We start from the raw sequence: 27,319 nt of genomic DNA, 5'->3' as shown, positions 1-27,319 counted from the left end.
ATCCCTATTGTACCATGTTTTCAGTACAGGACAGTAGCGTTGCGGTTAAGCATGGACCCCCAGCATATTGGAGGATTATAGATCACTATAATGCCAGGAGTCCACGTTACAGCTTCAGGGTTCGGTCTGGGAAATATGGCTGACAACTGGTTTGTATCTCAAAGACTGAGTCCACCAATGTGAAACTTGCCTTACGGAGGACCTTCCACCATCTCCCCCAACTCAATTTCTTTATATCCCTCAATAGACCCCATACCACTGATTCTGGCACAATTGGATTTTTTTCTCTAGCCCCCACCACACCTTAACAATCATTTGTTAGTTGCACCTCCCAATATGCTAATTAAGCTTTCTACTGTCAAGTGGGCGGTCTCAGACTATGTACTCCAGCCCAGGAACTCCCACATGACAGAAGAGAGACTAAGTAGCCTATTGGGTGCTGAAATGAAACTGACTGACTGCTCAGTAATGGTGAGGACTAGAGAAAAAATTCCAACTGCGTCGGGATCAATGGAGCGGTGACAATTCTTTAATGGTGTGCAGTCGATCACTGACCACAGCGCTGATTGTATAGTGCATGTGTTGTGCATCCTCCCTGCAGGACAAGTATACATAGACTATCAGAAACCACCAGAGTGCGGCCTGAGCAGATCATTACATCGACTACAAAACAATCAGAACACTTAGAATCCAAGTCACTTTATTGTCATAGGAAATGCATGACAGCCCTGCACACTGGATGCACATAGGAGCCCTGCACACTGCATGCACATAGGAGCCCTGCACAATGGATGCACATAGGAGCCCTGCACACTGGATGCACATAGGAGCCCTGCACACTGCATGCACATAGGAGCCCTGCACAATGGATGCACATAGGAGCCCTGCACACTGGATGCACATAGGAGCCCTGTACACTGGATGCACATAGGAGCCCTGTACACCTGATGCACATAGGAGCCCTGTACACCGGATGCACATAGGAGCCCTGTACACTGCATGCACATAGGAGCCCTGCACACTGGATGCACATAGGAGCCCTGTACACCTGATGCACATAGGAGCCCTGTACACTGCATGCACATAGGAGCCCTGCACACTGGACGCACATAGGAGCCCTGTACATGCTGCCTTCCTATGATGGCGACCTCGCTACTTCTTAGGTTTGATCTCTTTCTTTATCCGCTTGCTCAGCTCGCCGACCAGCCGCCAGTACTCAGTAAACTTCAGCTGCTCGTCCTGGTTAATATCCAGCTCCTTCATCTTGTCCTCTAAGGAGACATCCTAAGGGAATGGAAACTAATTTGAGAACTCTTGCTCAACACCACCCACACAATCATGTCTGAGGTCAACACTTCTACAGAAAAAAAAAAATTAGATGTCTATAGTCCAATAGTTTGGGTTTTGAAGAAGTGGGATTCCCCTCCCCCACTGTACTGACAACCGTCACAACGATTCCCCCCCTCCTTGATTTTCTGGACATTGTCATGACTTACCTTCATCAGGTTTGGCAGCTCCTTGGTAGACAGACTGACGAATTCATTGACACTCAGAGTCTCTTTCTTGCCTTCTTCTCCTGCGTGGTCAAAGAAGCATTTCACTATGGTCACGATGGCACGTTCAACTTCGGTCTGTGAAGACGCCATCTTGTGCTGTGGAGGACAGCGGCATTAACACACCGGGCAACGGTAGAGGATCTCTGGGCATCATGAATGGAGAGATACATAAAGAGGAGACATGGGGAGGGGGGAGTCACAAAGGTCCAAGCCAAAAAAGTAAGGAAAGGTCCCAGCGGTGGCAGAGAAGGGACCAAGTGATGATGAGGACTAAGAGATGGCAAGAAGCAATAAAAGGGCTCAGCCATAGCGAGCAAGCAATAGAGAGGAAAGGACACAGCAATAGTGAGAGGAAGACAACGGAGAGGAAGGGAGCAGAGATATTGCGGACGTTACCAGTTCTGACACGGGCTTGTGCTGCTCTGACTCTGCTCACTCGCACAGATGTAGTTGTGTACCAGTCCTACCACGCCCTCGTGTCTTGGCACCAGAACAGCCCCCCCAGTGTATTGCCGAGAGGAGTGACCCTTACCTCCCACCTCAGGCTGCCAACACCGCGGTACAAGGCATTTTATTAACCCTTCTCTAGTCAGACCGTATCACACACACTATATCAGTCACCCACGATCCCCAGGCCTCCTCCGACCATCAATACTAGTCAGACCAAACCTGGAGATGGCCAATGGCGACATCACAAGGCGATTCCACCACACACCAACCCATTCAATCTGGAAGACGCCTGAACCCCACAAATCAGATGGTACCCTAAGATCTTACACAAAGCAGGTCCTTGATTAGTGGCAGCTCGAGGACCTACTGTCACCAGAAAGTTCTAAGAATTTTGTAAGGAATGTGGGAGAGTCACGACAAACAGGTCTGACTGCAGCCCCGGCCCCTCACTTTGATGCTTCAGATGTGACGCTCCCACCTGGGAATGAATGAATGAAGCAGTCGTCATACCGGACTATTGTGTCGTGCACGGGCAACGCAGAATCAGGAGGAAAAAAAATTCTGAGGGTCAAGGCTAAAAAATTGTGCAATTACACTGTAAAGCCAGATATCATTAAAATTGATGTATCCAAGCCTATCATGTTCGATACAATCTGGTGAGTCGCTAGGCCTAATCCCACCATGTGTCTTTCATATCTACCATACCATCTGTGATCGACCGATGTCTCCTCAGAAATCCACGATCATCACCAATAACAAAGTGTGGTTATAGGAAACTACTGAGGCAGCCTGGACATCACTCTGGGCTCAGTCATGTGCTCCGAAATCATCGGCTTCTACTCAAAGAAACTTTACATGAGTCTCACATGGCTTCATCCAATAGTACTACTGACATAAGTGGAGCCTGGCAAGTCCAAGAGAAATGGTGGGAAGAACATCAAAGGTGCTGGTGGCTTCCACTGACCAGAAGGTCCTTACAAAGATCCTACTGAGACTCAGATGCCTTCAAAAAATTAATCAATATCTTGAATCTCCTACATGACCAAGTGACAATGGCCGTCCTCTGGGAGCCGATGGGGAGATCTGCAGCCTCCAGGTCAGAACAATAAAAAGCCAAGAGGACAGTGATGGACCTTTAGTATAGAGATGGCCACCACACCACATGGGATCTCTAACACACTTTCTACCTTGGATTGTTACTCAACAATGGGAAACCAAAATCCTCTGCCCAAAAGGTCCAGAAAACAGAACATCTAGAAGTTATCGAGCACTTAGAAGTCACATATCCCATTATATACCCACCAAGAGGGAAGGTCAGCAAGGCGAGAGCTGTGTATCTAATCCTATCCTGTGTGATACAGTATACTGAGCTGTATCTAATCCTATCCTGTGTGATACAGTATACTGATCTGTGTATCTAATCCTATCCTGTGTGATACTGTATACTGAGCTGTGTATCTAATCCTATCCTGTGTGATACTGTATACTGAGCTGTATCTAATCCTATCCTGTGTGATACAGTATACTGAGCTGTATCTAATCCTATCCTGTGTGATACAGTATACTGATCTGTGTATCTAATCCTATCCTGTGTGATACTGTATACTGAGCTGTGTATCTAATCCTATCCTGTGTGATACTGTATACGGAGCTGTGTATCTAATCCTATCCTGTGTGATACTGTATACTGAGCTGTGTATCTAATCCTATCCTGTGTGATACTGTATACTGAGCTGTGTATCTAATCCTATCCTGTGTGATACTGTATACGGAGCTGTGTATCTAATCCTATCCTGTGTGATACTGTATACTGAGCTGTGTATCTAATCCTATCCTGTGTGATACTGTATACTGAGCTGTATCTAATCCTATCCTGTGTGATACAGTATACTGAGCTGTATCTAATCCTATCCTGTGTGATACAGTATACTGATCTGTGTATCTAATCCTATCCTGTGTGATACTGTATACTGAGCTGTGTATCTAATCCTATCCTGTGTGATACTGTATACTGAGCTGTATCTAATCCTATCCTGTGTGATACAGTATACTGAGCTGTATCTAATCCTATCCTGTGTGATACAGTATACTGATCTGTGTATCTAATCCTATCCTGTGTGATACTGTATACTGAGCTGTGTATCTAATCCTATCCTGTGTGATACTGTATACGGAGCTGTGTATCTAATCCTATCCTGTGTGATACTGTATACTGAGCTGTGTATCTAATCCTATCCTGTGTGATACTGTATACTGAGCTGTATCTAATCCTATCCTGTGTGATACAGTATACTGAGCTGTATCTAATCCTATCCTGTGTGATACAGTATACTGAGCTGTGTATCTAATCCTATCCTGTGTGATACTGTATACTGAGCTGTGTATCTAATCCTATCCTGTGTGACACAGTATACTGAGCTGTGTATCTAATCCTATCCTGTGTGATACTGTATACTGAGCTGTGTATCTAATCCTATCCTGTGTGATACTGTATACTGAGCCGTGTATCTAATCCTATCCTGTGTGATACTGTATACTGAGCTGTGTATCTAATCCTATCCTGTGTGATACTGTATACTGAGCTGTATCTAATCCTATACTGTGTGATACTGTATACTGAGCTGTATCTAATCCTATACTGTGTGATACTGTATACTGAGCCGTGTATCTAATCCTATCCTGTGTGATACTGTATACTGAGCTGTGTATCTAATCCTATCCTGTGTGATACTGTATACTGAGCTGTGTATCTAATCCTATCCTGTGTGATACTGTATACTGAGCTGTATCTAATCCTATCCTGTGTGATACTGTATACTGAGCCGTGTATCTAATCCTATCCTGTGTGATACTGCATACTGAGCCGTGTATCTAATCCTATCCTGTGTGATACTGTATACTGAGCTGTGTATCTAATCCTATCCTGTGTGATACAGTATACTGAGCTGTGTATCTAATCCTATCCTGTGTGATACAATATACTGAGCTGTATCTAATCCTATCCTGTGTGATACTGTATACTGAGCTGTATCTAATCCTATTCTGTGTGATACTGCATACTGAGCCGTGTATCTAATCCTATCCTGTGTGATACTGTATACTGAGCTGTGTATCTAATCCTATCCTGTGTGATACTGTATACTGAGCTGTATCTAATCCTATTCTGTGTGATACTGTGTACTGAGCTATATCTAATCCTAACCTGTGTGATACTGTATACTGAGCTGTGTATCTAATCCTATCCTGTGTGATACTGTATACTGAGCTGTGTATCTAATCCTATCCTGTGTGATACTGTATACTGAGCTGTGTATCTAATCCTATCCTGTGTGATACTGTATACTGAGCTGTATCTAATCCTATCCTGTGTGATACTATATACTGAGCTGTGTATCTAATCCTATCCTGTGTGATGCTGTATACTGAGCTGTGTATCTAATCCTATCCTGTGTGATACTGTATACTGAGCTGTGTATCTAATCCTATTCTGTGTGATACTGTATACTGAGCTGTGTATCTAATCCTATCCTGTGTGATACTGTATACTGAGCGGTGTATCTAATCCTATCCTGTGTGATACTGTATACTGAGCTGTATCTAATCCTATCCTGTGTGATACTGTATACTGAGCTGTGTATCTAATCCTATCCTGTGTGATACTGTATACTGAGCTGTGTATCTAATCCTATCCTGTGTGATACTGTGTACTGAGCTGTGTATCTAATCCTATCCTGTGTGATACTGTATACTGAGCTTTGTATCTAATCCTATCCTGTGTGATACTGTGTACTGAGCTATGTATCTAATCCTATCCTGTGTGATACTGTATACTGCGCTGTGTATCTAATCCTATCCTGTGTGATACTGTATACTGAGCTGTGTATCTAATCCTATCCTGTGTGATACTGTATACTGAGCTGTGTATCTAATCCTATCCTGTGTGATACTGTATACTGAGCTGTGTATCTAATCTTATCCTGTGTGATACTGTATACTGAGCCGTGTATCTAATCCTATCCTGTGTGATACTGTATACTGAGCTGTGTATCTAATCCTATCCTGTGTGATACTGTATATTGAGCTGTGTATCTAATCCTATCCTGTGTGATACAGTATACTGAGCTGTGTATCTAATCCTATCCTGTGTGATACTGTATACTGAGCTGTGTATCTAATCCTATCCCGTGTGATACTGTATACTGAGCTGTGTATCTAATCCTATCCTGTGTGATACTGTATACTGAGCTGTATCTAATCCTATCCTGTGTGATATCGTATACTGAGCTGTGTATCTAATCCTATCCTGTGTGATACCGTATACTGAGCTGTGTATCTAATCCTATCCTGTGTGATACTGTGTACTGAGCTGTGTAGCTAATCCTATCCTGTGTGATACTGTATACTGAGCTGTGTATCTAATCCTATCCTGTGTGATACTGTGTACTGAGCTATGTATCTAATCCTATCCTGTGTGATACTGTATACTGAGCTGTGTATCTAATCTTATCCTGTGTGATACTGTATACTGAGCTGTATCTAATCCTATCCTGTGTGATACTGTATACTGAGCTGTGTATCTAATCCTATCCTGTGTGATACTGTATACTGAGCCGTGTATCTAATCCTATCCTGTGTGATACTGTATACTGAGCTGTATCTAATCCTATCCTGTGTGATACTGTATACTGAGCTGTGTATCTAATCCTATCCTGTGTGATACTGTGTACTGAGCTGTGTATCTAATCCTATCCTGTGTGATACTGTGTACTGAGCTATGTATCTAATCCTATCCTGTGTGATACTGTATACTGAGCTGTATCTAATCCTATCCTGTGTGATACTGTATACTGAGCGGTGTATCTAATCCTATCCTGTGTGATACTGTATACTGAGCCGTGTATCTAATCCTATTCTGTGTGATACTGTATACTGAGCTGTGTATCTAATCCTATCCTGTGTGATACTGTATACTGAGCTGTGTATCTAATCCTAGCCTGTGTGATACTGTATACTGAGCTGTGTATCTAATCCTATCCTGTGTGATACTGTATACTGAGCGGTGTATCTAATCCTATCCTGTGTGATACTGTATACTGAGATGTGTATCTAATCCTATCCTGTGTGATACAGTATACTGAGCTGTGTATCTAATCCTATCCTGTGTGATACTGTATACTGAGCCGTGTATCTAATCCTATTCTGTGTGATACTGTATACTGAGCTGTGTATCTAATCCTATCCTGTGTGATACTGTATACTGAGCTGTGTATCTAATCCTAGCCTGTGTGATACTGTATACTGAGCTGTGTATCTAATCCTATCCTGTGTGATACTGTATACTGAGCGGTGTATCTAATCCTATCCTGTGTGATACTGTATACTGAGATGTGTATCTAAGCCCTCCGGGTGTTCTCTCACTCCGTAGTGATAGCTCTGGACTTGTTCACACATGGCGGGGTTAGTATCCATCCATCCATCCCCTGGGTATACGGCACACACACAATACACATACAGCTCACATATGACCCCGGCAGGCGTGTCCCTGCACCGTGTAGCATGCAGCCTGTCCTGGTCATACATGAGGGTTAGTACATAAGGTAAGTGATCGTTCCTTCTTACTTACACCGCACATACACCTTTAAGACATTCCTGCCCTCGGGATAACAGGAAGTTTGGAAAGCCTGTGTCAGGAGGAGGAGGAGGAGGAGGAAGGGCTCTGACAGCAGCTTTGTATAAGGGAGATCTGAGTCATAGATGGGACTTTCCAGTGGTCACCTGTAATACAGTCCAGGGGCAGCAGAGGGCAGCACTGAGCAGCAGCTAAGCGACGACACAACATGACTTATTAATGGTGGAGACACCGGGCAGGAGATGAAATATTAATTATTTACTAGCCAAGAACAATGGCCTTGTCAGCAGGGGCCCGACAGGAGCGACAAATTACCAGGACAAAGCCGGACAATGTGCGCCAGGGCGCCATCTACAAGACGTGGCCGTATAACACAGCCCGACCGCAGACACGTCTCACGAGAGTCACACCTGAGTCGCATTGTGGTCTCTAATAGCAAAGGCCTGCGACCTGCCGCCAAAAATACAGGGGGGGGGGGTTTATAAGACTGTTGCGTCGGGGTCGTGTAAGGTCGCAGCTCGCAACGTGACCCCATTGACTATCATTACACGTGAGTCACGTGGCGCGTCGCCCTAACCTTGTAGTAATAGTCGTGCGAGGACAAAACCAACGGAGGAAATTCATCAGCAGGGACAGGTCAGGTCTGTTTGACATTTGCACCAAATTTATTCAGTGTTGTACAAGAATTCTTACGATGTAAAGTAAGACGCACCGATTCTTGTGATCTAAAGGAAGACGTGGCGATGCTTATAATGTAAAGTAAGACGTGGCGATTCTTGTGATCTAAAGGAAGACGCCCCGATTCTTGTGATCTAAAGGAAGACGCGCCGATTCTTGTGATCTAAAGGAAGACGTGCCGATTCTTGTGATCTAAAGGAAGACGCGCCAATTCTTGTGATCTAAAGGAAGACGCCCCGATTCTTGTGATCTAAAGGAAGACGCGACGATTCTTGTGATCTAAAGGAAGACGCGCCGATTCTTGTGATCTAAAGGAAGACGCGCCAATTCTTGTGATCTAAAGGAAGACGCGCCGAAAAGAAGACGTGCCGATTCTTGTGATCTAAAGGAAGACGCGCCGATTCTTGTGATCTAAAGGAAGACGCGCCGAAAAGAAGACGCGCCGATTCTTGTGATCTAAAGGAAGACGTGGCGATGCTTATAATGTAAAGTAAGACGTGGCGATTCTTGTGATCTAAAGGAAGACGCCCCGATTCTTGTGATCTAAAGGAAGACGCGCCGATTCTTGTGATCTAAAGGAAGACGTGCCGATTCTTGTGATCTAAAGGAAGACACGCCAATTCTTGTGATCTAAAGGAAGACGCCCCGATTCTTGTGATCTAAAGGAAGACGCGACGATTCTTGTGATCTAAAGGAAGACGCGCCGATTCTTGTGATCTAAAGGAAGACGCGCCGAAAAGAAGACGTGCCGATTCTTGTGATCTAAAGGAAGACGCGCCGATTCTTGTGATCTAAAGGAAGACGCGCCGAAAAGAAGACGCGCCGATTCTTGTGATCTAAAGGAAGACGCGCCGATTCTTGTGATCTAAAAGAAGACGTGCCGATTCTTGTGATCTAAAGGAAGATGCGCCGATTCTTGTAATCTAAAAGAAGACGTGCCGATTCTTGTGATCTAAAGGAAGACGAGGCGATTCTCACAATCTAAAGGAAGACGTGCCGATTCTTACAATCTAAAGGAAGACGCGCCGATTCTCATGATCTAAAGGAAGACGTGCCGATTCTTACAATCTAAAGGAAGACGCGCTGATTCTTACGATCTAAAGGAAGACGCGCCGATTCTTGTGATCTAAAGGAAGACGCGCCGATTCTTGTGATCTAAAGAAAGACGCGCCGATTCTTGTGATCTAAAGGAAGACGCTCCGATTCTTATAATGCAAAGGAAGACGCGCCGATTCTTGTGCTCTAAAGGAAGACGTGCCGATTCTTGTGATCTAAAGGAAGATGCGCAGATTCTTGTGATCTAAAGGAAGACGCGCCGATTCTTGTGATCTAAAGGAAAACGCGCCGATTCTTGTGATTTAAAGTAAAACCTGCCGATTCTTGTGATCTAAAGGAAGACGCGCCGATTCTTGTGATCTAAAGGAAGACGCGCCGATTCTTGTGATTTAAAGTAAGACCTGCCGATTCTTGTGATCTAAAGTAAGATGCGCCGATTCTTGTGATCTAAAGGAAGACGTGCCGATTCTCACAATCTAAAGGAAGTCGTGCCGATTCTCACAATCTAAAGGAAGTCGTGCCGATTCTCATGATCTAAAGAAAGACGTTCCAATTCTTACGATCTAAAGGAAGAAGCACCAATTTTTATAAGGTAAAGTAAGACGTGCCGATTCTCTTTTTTTTTTAATGTAGATTATGAGCCCCATATAGGAATTCTTACGATATAAAGTAAGACGCGCCGATTCTTGTGATCTAAAGGAAGACGCGCCGATTCTTGTGATCTAAAGGAAGACGTGGCGATGCTTATAATGTAAAGTAAGACGTGCCGATTCTTGTGATCTAAAGGAAGACGCGCCAATTCTTGTGATCTAAAGGAAGACGCGCCGATTCTTGTGATCTAAAGGAAGATGTGCCGATTCTTGTAATCTAAAGGAAGACGTGCCGATTCTTGTGATCTAAAGGAAGATGCGCTGATTCTCACAATCTAAAGGAAGACGCGCCGATTCTTGTGATCTAAAAGAAGACGAGGCGATTCTCACAATCTAAAGGAAGACGTGCCGATTCTCTTTTTTTTAATGTAGATTATGAGCCCCATATAGGGATCACAATGTACATTTCTTTTTATCTATTTTTTTTATTTAAGTATGTCTTTGTGGAATGTGAGGAAATCCACACACATACAAGGAGAACATACAAAGTCCTTGCAGATGTTGCTCCTGGTGGGATTCAAACCCAGGACTCCAGCACTGCAAGGCTGCAGTGCTAACCACTGAGCCACTGTGTTGCCCTGAGGTGTGCTGATTCTCATGATCTAAAGGAAGATGCGCCGATTCTTACAATGTAAAGTAAGGAGTGCCGATTCTTACAATGTAAAGTAAGACAAACCGATTCTTATGATCTAAAGGAAGACGCGCCGATTCTTACGATCTAAAGGAAGATGTGCCGATTCTCATGATCTAAAGGAAGACACGCCGATTCTTATGATCTAAAGGAAGACGCGCCGATTCTTACAATCTAAAGGAAGATGCGCCGATTCTTACAATCTAAAGGAAGACGCGCCGATTCTCATGATCTAAAGGAAGACGCGCCGATTCTTATAATCTAAAGGAAGATGCGCCAATTCTAACGATCTAAAGGAAGACATGCCAATTTTTATAGGGTAAAGGAAGACACGCCGATTTTCTTTCTTTTTAATGTAGATTGTGAGCCCCATATAGGGATCACAATGTACTTTTTTCTTTTATTTAAGTACTAGCTGGTACCCGCGACTTCGTCTGCGGTGATTGTAGCAGTGGGTATATACAGGGGTGGGTAAGGTTTTCGTACTGTGTATAAGGTCTGGGATATGAAATGTAACTTTGTATCTTGTTTTTGCTATAATTCAGAGAATACGTGAGACTTTTGTGTTGCAGTTACTTTGTATTTGAGCTGCTATATATACGGTGTTGTGAGAAACTTTACTTAGTGACTTTGGGACAGAGGTATTTGAAGTTAACCCTTTCCCGCCGATGGCATTTTTTGATTTTCGTTTTTGACTCCCCTCCTTCTAAACCCCATAACTTTTTTATTTCTTCGCTCCCAGAGCCATATGAGGTCTTAATTTTTCCTGGGACAAATTTTTCTTCATGATGCCACCATTAATTATTCTATATAATGTACTGGGAAGCAGGGAAAAAATTCAGAATGGGGGGGATTTCAAGAAAAAATGCATTTCTGCGACTTTTTTACGGGCTTTGGTTGTATGGCGTTCACTGTGCAACCAAAATGACATGTCCCCTGTATTCTGTGTTTCGTTATGATGCGGGGGATACCAAATTTGGTTTTAGTTACATTTTGACCCCTTAAAAACAAATCCAAAACTGTTAAAAAAATTTTTTTTTGAAAAGTCGCCATATTCCGACAGCCGTAACTTTTTTATACGTGCGTGTACGGGGATGTATAGGGCGTCTTTTTTTGCGGGACCAGGTGTACTTTGTAGTTCTACCATTTTCAGGAAATGTTATTGCTTTGATCACTTTTTATTCAAATTTTTATCAGAATCAAAACAGTGAAAAAACGGCGGTTTGGCACTTTTGACCATTTTTCCCGCTACAGCGTTTACCGAACAGGAAAAATATTTGTATAGCTTTGTAGAGTGGGCGATTTCGGACGCGGGGATACCTAACATGTATGTGTTTCACAGTTTTTAACTACTTTTATATGTGTTCTAGGGAAAGGGGGGTGATTTGAATTTTTAATCCTTTTTTTTTTGTTTTTAATATTTTTTTTTACTTTTTTTAACCTTTTTTTTTTGCATTTATTAGACCGCCTAGGGGTATTGACATGGGTGGGCGGTGTCGCGGATTGTCAGAGCGGTGGGGGTTGGCAAACATGGCTGCTCCGGAGCGTTAAAGAGCGCCTCCTGGAGTATCGTTAAGGGGAGGGGCAAAGTGGTAAAGTCTATGTATATGAGATTGTGTGGGGTTAGGGGCGAGGCTGCAGAGGGCAATAGGAATTTTGTGGCTTGCTATGGTCCAAAGTGTGTGAGATTGCAGAGATGGTGATGTGAGTTTGGGGTTTGTGGGGGTCCTGGGAAAAACGTATGTGTGCTATTGTGACGAAAAGTAGCCTATTGCGCAATGGGGTGTATTAACTATGTTTGTGGAAAATTTCAGCCAAATCGGTCGAGCGGGTTTTGCGTGATTGACTAACAAACATCCGAACACACAAACATCCAAACTCACAAACTTTCACATTTATAATATTAATAGGATGTCTTTGTACAATGGGAGGAAATCCATGCAAACTCAGGGAAAGGGTACAAAACCCTTGCAACTGTTGTTCCTGGCGGGATTCGAACCCAGAACTCCAGCGCTGCAAGGCTGCCCCAAGATGTGCCGATTCTTACGATCTAAAGGAAGAAGCGCTGAGTCTTACAATGTAAAGTAAAACACATTGATTCTTATGATCTAAAGGAGGACGTGCCAATCCTTGAGATCTAGCTGTATAATCACAGTTCTTGGGTACGCTAGTGATAGAATATAATAGACGAGGTCCAGGAGCTAGCAATCTACTGCTATATATGAGGAGTAACGTCATCTACACCCATGGTAATGTAAATAAAGAGAACAACAAGAACATCGGCAGATTGTGGGGCTGGAAATGAAGCCGAATGGCGGCTGTAATCAGATCTACATCACACAACAATAGGCCCAGAGATCAGTGTCACCTACCGAGGGCGATGAATGAGAAGTGCAAAGCAGATCAATGACATCTCTACAGATGGAACAGGTATTAGATAGACTGATAGTATCACACATGATAGGATTAGATACACTGACAATATCGTACATGAGAGGATTAGATACAACAGCTCAGTATACAGTATCACACAGGATAGGATTAGATACAGCTCAGTATACAGTATCACACAGGATAGGATTAGATACACAGCTCAGTATACAGTATCACACAGGATAGGATTAGATACACAGCTCAGTATACAGTATCACACAGGATTGGATTAAATACACAGCTCAGTATACAGTATCACACAGGATAGGATTAGATACACAGCTCAGTATACAGTATCACACAGGATAGGATTAGATACACAGCTCAGTATACAGTATCACACAGGATAGGATTAGATACGCAGCTCAGCAGTCAGTATTATACACGATTAGCTTAGATACAGCAGCCCAGTGTATGTTTTATGTGTATGAGGTCGCCTTTGTGAGTTGTTTTGCGGTGCGGTGGACGTGGGGGTGATGTCGCAGGCTGGACGCTGGTTTGGCACTGCTTTATAATCACACTATTCATTCCTGTTTTTTCCACTTTCTTCGCGTCTCTTGGCTTATTACTATAACAGACAGAGATTGGTGGTATTACATGGGGGCTGACATATGGCCACCATCTTAGGCTCCATGGCAAGTGATAGTCAGACCCCTCCGTCCATGAGGATTAGGACGACTAATTACTATTGCAGGGCTCGGTTTCATGGGGCCACGTGAGCAGCGCCCCCTTCTTGTACACATATGTAGGCTCCGGTTTCAGTGGTCTCTAGGGTGATGTATGGAAATGTTGTCTGATGACACCTGAGAGGAGCGGGTGTCATTGTCTGGTATGTAATGAATCCAGTGCCAGGAGGAGATGAAAAGGAGACAAGGCTGAGACAGCAGAGCAGTCTACACGAGTCGCTGCGGAGGAACCATCCTCGCTGACACGAGACAATCTGGTGAGATCCATCTTCTATCCAATCTCTCCTGTCCTCTCTATAGCCCAAGGATTCTGTCTTACTCTTAGACTTCATGTGACACAACTTTCCCATTTTGTGCCTATCCTGTACTGAGAGAGATTATCTACTTCACACAACATCCTGAGCAGAGACATAACGGATATCCATGATCTGAGCAGAGACATAACTGGTACTTCTCATCCCGAACAGAGACATAACTGGTACTTCTCATCCCGAACAGAGACATAACTGGTACTTCTCATCCCGAACAGAGACATAACTGGTACTTCTCATCCCGAACAGACATACATCTCTATACATGGGCTCCCCTCTTCTGTCACTGTCGAAACGTATGTAAAGCTCTTTTTCATCCGGCTGAGCCAAGTCTTCACCAGCTCTTCTTTGTCTTATGCCATCCTGTTTACATCTCTCGGCCATCATCCTGAGTCGAAACATTCCCGTCGACAATGTAAATTTTTTTTCTCCATCATCCTGTGCGAAATCCTTCCAATGCCTTAAGATGCCTGTACACATTAGGCTACATTAGATGAAAGTGGGCGTCTTCAATCATCAGGTGAAATTCAACAACGTAGATCTTCTAGCCAACCACCCACACACCGAGAACATCTCGAAAGAAGTTGGCTGTGCTCGAAACTTTCAAACATTAGACAAACCAAAATTTTTGTGCAATCTCTTTTTGACGATTGATCTCTTCTGCAAAACGATCATTCACTAGACAATTGTTAGTTTGATGGTTTGCTCAGTTGTCGTCCTATGTCTATCTAATCTGTGCGGCCATCTTGACCTATCTTCTCGAACACCAATCCTCATCACCACATCTTGTATCCCACCTAATATCCTACAATATGTCTTCTCTTCACAGTGTGCACACGTCACCAACCAGAACTTTTCAGAGATGTCTTCGCAGTTAGAAGGAGCCATGGAGACACTTATCTCTGTTTTCCACACGTACTCGGCCAAGGAAGGTGACAAGCAGAAGTTGAGTAGAAGAGAACTGAAGGATCTACTACAGAATGAACTTGGGGAGTATCTAGAGGTAAGAGACAACTTTTGTTACGGGGATACATAGTACTGAGATCACTTAGGACTAGGTTACGGATAACGTCCCTGGATACTTCTGGGAGTCCCTGGGTTGTTCGTAATCCTATATCTTCTTAAAGCAGGTGAGTGGACTCTTAAGAGTTCAATTTCAATCTTTGCTTGGTCTAGTTTTTCACTCATGAAATGGCCCAATTATTATAAGGCTTGATATCCAAGATGTGGTAACCCTGGGACAACCTACATGTACTTTGTGTAACGTGACTGTGACGGCTTGTTGAACCTGCCCTGATCTTCGCACAATGTGCAACCCAATGTATTTCTATGAACCAAAATCTGAAGGGTCACTGTAGTCAGGATAAGTTGCGTGACTACCCTGTATGGCAAGCCTAAAACCTAGTCGGAAAGATGTCTTGCTCCCACCAAAGCGATGATGAAAAATAATTACCGAAATGTGAATGAAGTTGACCTCATCACTAGACGGATTGAAGCAATGATCCCCTACATTATAACAATCCTCCTATTCACTCTTAATTTCTCCTAGACCCAAAAAGATGCTGGCACGGTGGATAAGATCATGAAGGAATTAGATGAGAATGGAGACGGGGAAGTGGACTTCCAAGAGTTCGTCATCTTGGTGGCATCTTTGACCGTTGCATGTAACACCTTCTTCTGTGAGAGCAGCTGAGAGCGATGGAGCCGACCACTTGTAGGGCCAGAGTCTCATGTACAAATTATTGTATCTAATAAAACTTGGGAAATAAACCATTTTGTGTCCGTGTCTTTGCTCAGAGAAATGTCTTATCTTCGAGTTATCACCATGGCCTGGGCTCCATAGGATTAATCTGGTAGTGGTCATAGTATCTGGACAGATTGTGACAGTAGAAAGTTGGTCCCGTTAGACTTTGTGTTCAGTGTCAGGTGGTGTACTTGAAAAGTAGGTTTGAGCCGATCTTGAGATTTCAGAATCGATTTTAAAATCCGATTTCCGATCATTTTCCAGCCGATCGTGATCGTGAAATTTGCTCGATCACCGATTGGGATCCGATCTTTCCCAATCCTGATCGCTCAACCCTAGTCAATGCTTTTTTATGGGAAAAGTCACTTTTAGGGTTGAGCTGATTTTGAGATTTCAATATCTGATTTCCGATCATTTCCAGCCGATTGTGAAATTTGCTCGATCGCCAATTAGGATCCGATCCTTCCCGATCGCTCAACCCTAGTCAATACTTCTCTATGGGAAAAGTCACTTTCAGGGTTGAGCCAATCTTGAGATTTCAGAATCGATTTTAAAATCATATTTCCGATCATTTTCCAGCCGATCGTGATCGTGAAATTTGCTCGATCACCGATTGGGATCCGATCTTTCCCAATCCTGATCGCTCAACCCTAGTCAATGCTTTTCTATGGGAAAAGTCACTTTCAGGGTTGAGCCGATCTTGAGATTTCAAAATCCGATTTCCGATCATTTCCAGCCAATTGTGAAATTTGCTCAATCGCCGATTAGGGTTGTGCCGATCTTTCCCAATCCCGATTGCTCAACCCTAGTCAATACTTCTCTATGGGAAAAGTCACTTTCAGGGTTGAGCTGATCTTGAGATTTCAGGATTGATTTTAAAATCCAATTTCCGATCATTTTCCAGCCAATTTCAATAGGATTGAGCTGATCTTGAGATTTCAAAATCCGATTTCCGATCATTTTCCAGACGATCGTGAAACTTGCTCGATCGCCAATCGGGATCCGATCTTTCCCGATCCCGATTGCTCAACACTATTGAAAAGTCTTTCATACCAGACCAAAGCTTTTCATGCCATGATTGAAAGCCCAGATCTGGGGTCAGACTCAAAAGTCATTTTGCCCAAATTTTCTTAACTTACAGAATTCAACAAAATTCGCAGAATAGCTATGAACAACAGCAGCACTCTACTAGCACCATATAACTAAAAATACATGAAAATTAGGTTCTTGGTTTTTACACTTTGGATCACATTATATTCAAGCCCATCTGCCAACAACAAGGCGACCACTAACCATGAACAAGTCATTTGGAAAATGTCCATCTATACAATCGTGATCTAATGTGCACATGCAATGATACCGTACATTCATGTTGTGCTGATCGCCATAGTGAAGCAGGTCCCTCAACTCCAACCTATAACCCTACAGCCTTGGTCCAGACGAAGACAAGCTAATGACACCATCTTAGGGAGAATTCCATCTTTCCCGATGTGCACGTTATCCCCTAGTACTTGCATCTCTAGTTGTTGTGTGGTACAATATCAAATGTTTTAGCATAATCCCGATATATCCTGACACAAACACGATTAATGTCCCCATGTGCACTTACCTTCTCATAAAAATCAAGCGTGATCGTTAGGCATGGCGTATTTTATGGGAATCCATATTGGTATCGGTTATAAACGTACTTGTCGCTATATACTCTTGTAGTTCGTAGAAGTTCAAATATTTGCCATTTGCTTTCCTTCCTGATAAAGCAGCCTGAAAAAGCAACTCCAATTTTCATCCCCCTCCCACACAGTATATTGTCCCTCTATTGGGCCCCATACAACACCCCCTATACTGATCCCCCATATATGGTGTGTTCTCTGGTCTTTGGGAATTGGGGAACAGTAGAGGCATCAGAGTGAATCAGACTTTTTTGCCTACCCGTCATTGGGTCATTTTGGAGGTTCAGGAGATCGCCAGCAGACATTAACTGCTACCTGCCATAGGAATTTTTTGATTTTCATTTTTTACTACCTTCCATATCCCACAACATTTTTATTTCTCCGCTTTCAGAGTCATACAAGGTCTTAATGTTTGTGAGACAATTTTTTCTTCATGAGGCCACCATTATTTATTCTGTACAATGTCCTGGGAAGCGGGAAAAAAATTCAGAATGGGATGGAACTGGAGAAAAACTGCATTTGTGCGACTTTCTTAAGGGCTTCAGTTTTCCAGCGTTCATTGTGCAGCCAAAATAATCTGTCACCTGTATTCTATGTTTTGGTACAATTCCGGGGATACCAAATTTATATGGTTTTATTTACATTTTAACCCAAAATCTAAAACTGTGTCAAAAATGTTTTTTGTTTTTTTTTTCTAGGGCAACACGGTGGCTCAGTAGTTATCACTGTAGCGCTGGAGCCCTGCTTTTGAATCTCTACAGGAACCACTTCTGCAAGGAGTTTGTATGTTCTCCCCGTGTTTGTGTGGATTTCCTCCCATTCAAAAAAAAACAACATACTGATAGGAGAAAAAAAAAGTACATTGTGATCCCTATATGGGGCTCACAATCTACATTTAAAAAAAAAATAAAATGTTTTTTTCTAAAAGTTGCCATATTCTGACACCCGTAACTTTTTTATACTTCTGTGTACGGGGATGTATAGGGTGTTTTTTTGCGGGGCTGGGTGTACTTTTTAATTCTACCATTTTGCTTTGATCATTTTTTATTCAAATTTTTATCAGAGGAAAAACAGTGAAAAAATGTCAGTTTAGCACTTTTGACTTTCTCTTCAAAATAGTTGTTCACGAAAGTGATGACTTCTTCATTTGACCAAAAAGTTATGTCCTCCGAGCTCAACTTTTAGCTGAGGGAACAAAAAAAGTCACTTGGGGCTTGATCTGGTGAGTAAGGAGGGTGGTCAAGCAGATCAAACCACAGTTCATGGACTTTCACCATGGCACCCGCTGAGATGTGAGCTGGCGCATTGTCCTGGTGAAACAGAATTTTCTTCTTCTGCAGATGGGGCTGATTTTCCTCAATTTCCACTTTCAGCTTGTCCAGTAATGTCACGTAGTCTGCGCCTGTAATAGTTATCTATGAAGACAACTCCATGACTATCCCAGACAACAGTCGCCATCATTTTCCCAGCCGAAGGAACCGTCTTTGCCATTTTTGGGGCCGAGTCTTCTTTCACAGTCCACTGTTTTGACTGTCTTTTTGTTTCTGGGGTGTAATGGTGTATCCAAGTTTTATCCACAGTAATTAATCGGCGCCAAAACTCTTATTTATTGCGCCTAACCTGCACCAACAGAGCTTTGCAAATGTTCATCCAAACACGTTTTTGGTCCAGAGTGAGCAATCGCGGCACCCAATGCGCGGTCAGCTTTCTCATCCTTAAAATGTAAACTAGTATGTGGCAAACACATTCTTTCGATCTGCTCACCGCCTCTGCTATCTCTCTAATCTTCAGTCGACGGTTCTCTAGCACCTTTTGGTGAACTTGAGTAATCTTTTCGTTCATCGTTGCAGTTTTTGGCCGTCCCAAACGTTCTTGATCAACCAAGCTGGTACGGCCACGTTTAAATTCAGTTGCCCAAAATTAGAAGGTGGTACATGATGTTGCAGAGTCCCTGTACACAGCGTCCAATTCGTCTTTCATTTGCAATGGCCTATTGCCTTTCAAAAACAAAAATCTAATGACAGCTCGATATTCCATTTCATTCACAAAATCACTCGCATTGACTCACTACAACAACTGTCAAAGAAAATCCGCTGGGGCAAAATGGCTGAAATTTTTGTGAGTACATGCCAACGCATGCGCGAACACATTCCCCAACTTTGGTTGACGAGTGTTGCCATCTACATGTGGAGGGCGGAATCTTTTCAGACTATATACAATATATACTATATATACATATATACTCATACACCATATGTAGCAATCAGCTAGAAGTATACAACACATACAGCAATCATCTAGAAGTATACTGTACAGTATTTATCCTTTCTTGGCTTGGATTTGTTTTTATTTTCTTCCTTTGTATGGAATTTAATTATGGAACGACGGTCCAAATCCCTCAAATTCTTTGTAGAGCTGTACTATACTGCAGTTGTCATTCCCTGTTGCTTGTCTTGACATGTCTCACATGTCTGCACCAACAAGCTCAGCTTTCCAACACTGACAGGACATACTGGGGTAGATAATGGGGAACATACGGGGCTAGATAATGGGGAACATACGGGGGTAGATAATGGGGAACATACGGGGGAAGATAATGGGGAACATACGGGGGAAGATAATGGGGAACATATGGGGGAAGATAATGGGGAACATATGGGGGTAGATAATGGGGAACATACGGGGGTAGATAATGGGGAACATACGGGGGAAGATAATGGGGAACATATGGGGGTAGATAATGGGGAACATAATGGGGAACATACTGGGGTAGATAATGGGGAACATACGGGAGAAGATAATGGGGAACATATGGGGGTAGATAATGGGGAACATAATGGGGAACATACAGGGGTAGATAATGGGGAACATACAGGGGTAGATAATGGGAAACATACGGGGATAGACAATGGGGAACATTCTGGAGTAGATAATGGGGAACATACAGGGATAGATAATGGGGAACATACAGGGGATAGATAATGGGGAATATACGGGGCTAGAAAATGGGGAACAAACTGGGGTAGATAATGGGAAACATACTGGGGTAGATAATGGGGAACATACTGGGGTAGATAATGGGGAACATACAGGGGTAGATAATGGGGAACATACTGGGGTAGATAATGAGGAACATACGGGGCTAGATAATGGGGAACATACTGGGGTAGATAATGGGGAACATACTGGGGTAGATAATGGGGAACATACGGGGGTAGATAATGGGGAACATACTGGGGTAGATAATGGGGAACATACGGGGCTAGATAATGGGGAACATACTGGGGTAGATAATGGGGAACATACTGGGGTAGATAATGGGGAACATACGGGGGTACTTAATGGGGAACATACTGGGGTAGATAATGGGGAACATACTGGGGTAGATAATGGGGAACATACGGGGGTAGATAATGGGGAACATACAGGGTAGATAATGGGGAACATACTGGGGTAGATAATGGGGAACATACTGGGGTAGATAATGGGGAACATACGGGGATAATGGGGAACATACGGGGATAGATAATGGGGAACATACGGGGGTAGATAATGGGGAACAAGTAGATAATGGGGAACATACTGGGGTAGATAATGGGGAACATACTGGGGTAGATAATGGGGAACATACGGGAATAGATAATGGGGAACATACGGGGTAGATACTCCTCGTATTTACTCTAATACTCACCATAACGCTACTGTAAGTTATTTCACCATCAAGAGCTCACTTTGACTGGCATAGATTTGAGTTCTGGGGCCTGAGCCTCGTAATAATTCAGGCACATTACACGCCAGCCGGAGACCTGACATACAGAATGTGAGTGATATACAATGTAATGCTAGAGCTGGATGACTGGATACTATCCATAATGCTATACTGTCAGCCGGGGCGTTCCTTGCCCCCCACCAGTACTAGTCTATGGGTGAGTACTGTCAGGGAAGGGGAGCGTTCCTCACCCGGCTGCTGCATTCCCCCCCCTCCTTATACTCGAGTCAATAAGTTTTCCCAGTCTTTTGTGGTAAAATTAGGGGCCTCGGCTTATATTCGGGTCGGCTTATACTCGAGTATATACGGTAATCACATCCTTGCATAGCGATTGGGACAGCAGAGATAGGAAGCAACACTACATCAAGAAGAATTGGCCAATCAGAGACAGAATGCAGCCAGAAAATAAAAACGTTCTTCATTCACCGTTGGTTGATCGTGACAAGATTCTCATGCCACCGCTTCATATAAAGTTGGGACTTGTTAAAAAATTAGACAGCGGCACTGATGCATTTTGGTACCTGCGCAACAAGTTCCCAGGGTTGAGTTATGCAAAGGTAAAATAAGGTGTATTCATAGGTCCACAAATACAAGAAATCATGGCTGATGAACACTTTCAAGACATTCTGAGTGTTGCTGAGAAAGATGTGCGGGTGACATTTAAGTCAGTCGTAATCAATTTCCTTGGAAATAAGAGAAGTGCCGACTACGTGAATGTTGTACAAAAATGCATTAGTGCGTACAAACATCTTGGCTGCAATATGTCTCTGAAAATTCATTTACTGGAGTCGTATCTGGACTTCTTCCCAGAAAACCTCGGCGCAGTCAGCGGTGAACATGGTGAGCGCTTCCCCCAGCAGGACATTCGGTGATGGAGTCACCCTATCAGGGTCGGTGGAGTGCAGCCATGTTGGCAGACCTGTTGGACGCTTCAGCGTGATTTGTCAACTCATCAATATAAGCGGAAGTCCACAGCCAAGAACAATGAACATGTTTAACAAATTTTTGCCCATATTTTACAGATATTAGACTTCAAACCGAATGTTTGTTTCTGATATAATTATGTATGCTATATATCATTTCAGTTGCTATCGCCACGTTCACGATTATGTCTAGATTCATGTAGCAATAACTTTCAAAATACAAGTTTGTGTGCAAAAATAACATTTCTTATGTTTTGAAGTAATTCATGGAAATATGAAATTTAAGATTGTGAATATTTCAAGAATGGCGGGTGATAGAGAAAAACGGTTTGCATATTGGAAATCAGCATGTTCACATTGACTAAGATCGATTGTATACCAAGATATCCGCGGAAAGGTTTTTTTTTCGTTATGTAGTGTAATCGATGGAACAACTTAACATTGTTTGAGTTGAGTTTCGGGTATTTTGCAAAAAATTGCCAAACACTAGATGATGTATATTGTAACCTATAATGTGAGGTAATGTATATCATGATTAATGTATAAAGTAAGGTCATGTATATTGTAAGTGATGCATAATGTGAGGTAATGTATAATGTGAGATAAGATATAATGTGAGGTAATGTATACTGTGAGGTAACGTATAATGTAAGGTAATGTATATCATCAGGTAACGTATAATGTGAGGTAATGTATATCATTAAGTGATATATAATGTATGGTAATGTATATTGTGAGGTAATGTATGGTAATGTATGTTGTGATGGCATACATAATGTGAGGCAATGTATATTGTAAAGTGCTGTACAATGTGAGGTAATATATATTGTGAAATAATGTAAAATGTGAGGTAATGTATATCATCAGGTAATGTATAATGTGAGGTAATGTATAATGTGAGGTAATGTATATTGTGAGGTAACGTATATAATCATCAGGTAATGTATAATGTGAGTGTATAATGTGAAATAATGTATAATGTGAGGTAATGTATATTTTGAGGTAACGTATAATGTAAGGTAATGCATATCATCAGGTAATGTATAATGTGAGGTAACGTATAATGTATGGTAATGTACAGTATATTGTGAGGTAATGTATATTGTGAGGTAATGTATAATGTGAGGTAATGTAGATTGTGTAGTGAGGTAATGTGTAGTGTGAATAACGTATAATGTCAAGTGAACAAGTGCTCTACTGGGTTATGTAATAATGTGAGGTACTGTATAATGTAAGGTAATGTATATTGTGAGGTAACGTATAATGTAAGGTAATGTATAATGTAAGATAATGCATATCATCAGGTAATGTATAATGTAAGGTAATGTATATTGTGAGGTAATGTATAATGTGAGGTAATGTATAATGTAAAGGTAACGTATAATGTAAGGTAATGCATATCATCAGGTAATGTATATTACGAGGTAATGTATATTGTGAGGCAATGTATATTGTGAGGTAATGTATATTGTGTAGTGAGGTAATGTATAGTGTGAATAACATATAATGTCAAGTGAACAAGTGCTCTACTGGGTTATGTAATAATGTGAGGTACTGTATAATGTAATATATAATAAGATAAAAGAGAGGTGCTAAATAATAATATATAACGTGAGGTACTGAATAATGGCTTCTTCTTTACCTCTCACCAAGGCTCTTCTCCCACCATTGCTCAGTTTGGCTGGACGGCCGGGTCTAGGAAGAGTTCTGGTCATCCCAAACCTCTTCCATGTAAGGATTATGGAGGCCGCTGTGCTCTGAGGAACCTTGGCCAGATCTGTTCCTTGTCACGATCCTGTCTCTGAGCTCCTTGGGCAGTTCCTTTGACCTCCTGATTCTCCTTTGCTGTGACCTGCGCTGTGAGGTCTTATATAGACAGGTCTGCGCCTTCCTAATCACGTCCAATCAGGATAACACAGCCGGACTCCAATGAAGGAGAAGAAGCATCTCAAGGAGGATCAGAAGGAAATGGACACATGTGAGTTACATATGAGTGTCACAGCAAAGGCTCCGAATACTTATGGCCGGAGGAGAGTTCAGGTTTTCTTTTTTAATAAATATGCAAAAATATCAAAATGGGGCTGAGTGTCCATTACTGAGACATAACATGGCGGCAAGAAAACAAGGGAAAAATGTAAAGGGGTCTGAAGACTTTCTGTACCCATACCCACTATATTATACCCATACCCACTGACTGTAACCTCGATTAAAACATAGACTACATTGTATCCTGGTAAATGACATGGCTTCACGACTGTTATGAATTTATGGTCACATACTATATTACACTGCTCTTATCTCAGCTTCTGAGAAAGCCAGGGCTGTTATCTCTCTGTGTAACACACACTAACCCTCAGTGGATTGTGTACATGCATTTGCATATTATCTGATCTGCTTCAGGCAGTGCTGACACACTGACCTGGGCAAACACCTTTCATCCAAATTGGCAGTTTGTCAATTTTAAACATCTAATCTAATTTGTCGCAAACAACGAGAGCTATGAAGGAGACAGAAGTCACAGAGTTCTCCTCAAGCGGAGCTAAGGGGGATCATCGACGCCAACAACACGCTCATTATATGGCGTCCCAGCGAGCTGCTGAGATACCGGAACATCACAGGCACGGTGCGAGGAACAAGTTCAGCAGCAGGGCAGCGTAAGAGCTGCCGAAACGCCGGAGCAGGCGAACCATCGACAGCAGCAATATGCTGAATATAGGAGGACGCCAAAAACCCGCAGACGAAGTCGCAGGCAGAGGCTAGAAGTGGTCAAATAGAAAGATTCTGGAGGTCACCGCATGATGGCTGATGTGATTTCTTCGGGGTGCACGATCTTAGTCTCCCGGACTCATGGAGCGTGACTAAGGAACTCCGTTCCGAAACGCGTTAGCATTTTTTTAATACCTTTTTTTGTGTTTTTTCTATCTTTTTGTATCCTCACTTATCTGTATTCTATTTATCAAATGGATTAAGTTACATTTTTAGAAGAAGGCGGAGAGAGGCGATTCATCCACTTCTTTGTAGAGGCTAGTAATATATAATGTGAGGTGTTATATAATAATATATACTGTGACCGTGTATAGATTGGACAGTATATGTGAGTTGCCCCAGTATATAATGTACAGTATATAGTCTGACTCCCCCAGTGTATATATATTGCCCCAGTATATAATATAGTATATAGCCTGACTCCCCCCAGTATATATATATTGCCCCAGTATATAATATAGTATATAGCCTGACTCCCCCAGTGTATATATATTGCCCCAGTATATAATATAGTATATAGCCTGACTCCCCCCAGTATATATATATTGCCCCAGTATATAATATAGTATATAGCCTGACTCCCCCCAGTATATATATATTGCCCCAGTATATAATGTACAGTATATAGTCTGACTCCCCCAGTGTATATATATTGCCCCAGTATATAATATAGTATATAGCCTGACTCCCCCCAGTATATATATATTGCCCCAGTATATAATATAGTATATAGTCTGACTCCCCCAGTGTATATATATTGCCCCAGTATATAATATAGTATATAGCCTGACTCCCCCAGTGTATATATATTGCCCCAGTATATAATATAGTATATAGCCTGACTCCCCCAGTGTATATATATTGCCCCAGTATATAATGTACAGTATATAGTCTGACTCCCCCAGTGTATATATATTGCCCCAGTATATAATATAGTATATAGCCTGACTCCCCCAGTGTATATATATTGCCCCAGTATATAATATAGTATATAGCCTGACTCCCCCCAGTATATATATATTGCCCCAGTATATAATATAGTATATAGCCTGACTCCCCCCAGTATATATATATTGCCCCAGTATATAATGTACAGTATATAGTCTGACTCCCCCAGTGTATATATATTGCCCCAGTATATAATATAGTATATAGCCTGACTCCCCCCAGTATATATATATTGCCCCAGTATATAATATAGTATATAGCCTGACTCCCCCCAGTATATATATATTGCCCCAGTATATAATGTACAGTATATAGTCTGACTCCCCCAGTGTATATATATTGCCCCAGTATATAATATAGTATATAGTCTGACTCCCCCAGTGTATATATATTGCCCCAGTATATAATATAGTATATAGTCTGACTCCCCCCAGTATATATATATTGCCCCAGTATATAATGTACAGTATATAGTCTGACTCCCCCAGTGTATATATATTGCCCCAGTATATAATATAGTATATAGTCTGACTCCCCCAGTGTATATATATTGCCCCAGTATATAATATAGTATATAGTCTGACTCCCCCAGTGTATATATATTGCCCCAGTATATAATATAGTATATAGTCTGACTCCCCCCAGTATATATATATTGCCCCAGTATATAATATAGTATATAGCCTGACTCCCCCAGTGTATATATATTGCCCCAGTATATAATATAGTATATAGCCTGACTCCCCCCAGTATATATATATTGCCCCAGTATACAATGTACAGTATATAGTCTGACTTCCCCAGTGTATATATATTGCCCCAGTATATAATATAGTATATAGTCTGACTCCCCCAGTGTATATATATTGCCCCAGTATATAATATAATATATAGCCTGACTCCCCCAGTGTATATATATTGCCCCAGTATATAATATAGTATATAGTCTGACTCCCCCAGTGTATATATATTGCCCCAGTATATAATATAGTATATAGCCTGACTCCCCCAGTGTATATATATTGCCCCAGTATATAATATAGTATATAGTCTGACTCCCCCAGTGTATATATATTGCCCCAGTATATAATATAGTATATAGTCTGACTCCCCCAGTGTATATATATTGCCCCAGTATATAATATAGTATATAGCCTGACTCCCCCCAGTATATATATATTGCCCCAGTATATAATATAGTATATAGTCTGACTCCCCCAGTGTATATATATTGCCCCAGTATATAATATAGTATATAGTCTGACTCCCCCAGTGTATATATATTGCCCCAGTATATAATATAGTATATAGCCTGACTCCCCCAGTGTATATATATTGCCCCAGTATATAATATAGTATATAGTCTGACTCCCCCCAGTATATATATATTGCCCCAGTATATAATGTACAGTATATAGA

General features: G+C 42.1%; 2 protein-coding genes across 5 annotated transcripts; one reads left to right on the top strand and one right to left on the bottom strand.

Annotated features, from left to right (window-relative positions):
- Positions 1-683: 683 nt before the first annotated feature.
- S100A13 (S100 calcium binding protein A13) lies at positions 684-7,737 on the bottom strand. Of its 3 annotated transcripts, XM_075261237.1 has the most exons (4): positions 7,641-7,700; positions 1,953-2,101; positions 1,497-1,652; positions 684-1,284 (listed from the first exon to the last, which is right to left on the bottom strand). In XM_075261237.1, exons 3-4 carry the CDS (start codon positions 1,644-1,646, stop codon positions 1,153-1,155), a joined length of 282 nt encoding a protein of 93 aa, XP_075117338.1. In that variant the 5' UTR covers positions 1,647-1,652; positions 1,953-2,101; positions 7,641-7,700; the 3' UTR covers positions 684-1,152. The 3 variants fall into 3 exon arrangements, with proteins under 3 accessions (XP_075117338.1, XP_075117337.1, XP_075117339.1); XM_075261236.1 differs by lacking the exon at positions 1,953-2,101 and having other exon boundaries at positions 7,630-7,737; XM_075261238.1 differs by lacking the exon at positions 1,953-2,101 and having other exon boundaries at positions 7,641-7,712.
- On the top strand, positions 7,432-15,837 carry S100A1 (S100 calcium binding protein A1). 2 transcript variants are annotated; one of them, XM_075261241.1, is made up of 3 exons: positions 7,432-7,603; positions 14,910-15,083; positions 15,630-15,837. In XM_075261241.1, exons 2-3 carry the CDS (start codon positions 14,943-14,945, stop codon positions 15,771-15,773), a joined length of 285 nt encoding a protein of 94 aa, XP_075117342.1. In that variant the 5' UTR covers positions 7,432-7,603; positions 14,910-14,942; the 3' UTR covers positions 15,774-15,837. The 2 variants fall into 2 exon arrangements, with proteins under 2 accessions (XP_075117342.1, XP_075117340.1); XM_075261239.1 differs by lacking the exon at positions 7,432-7,603 and adding an exon at positions 13,838-14,026.
- The last annotated feature ends 11,482 nt before the right edge of the window (positions 15,838-27,319 follow it).

Source organism: Leptodactylus fuscus (assembly GCF_031893055.1).
Source record: "Leptodactylus fuscus isolate aLepFus1 chromosome 7 unlocalized genomic scaffold, aLepFus1.hap2 SUPER_7_unloc_1, whole genome shotgun sequence".
Lineage (NCBI taxonomy): Eukaryota > Metazoa > Chordata > Amphibia > Anura > Leptodactylidae > Leptodactylus > Leptodactylus fuscus.
The sequence above is the reverse complement of the archived record's forward strand: the minus strand, read 5'-3'. Positions and strand labels throughout refer to the sequence as shown.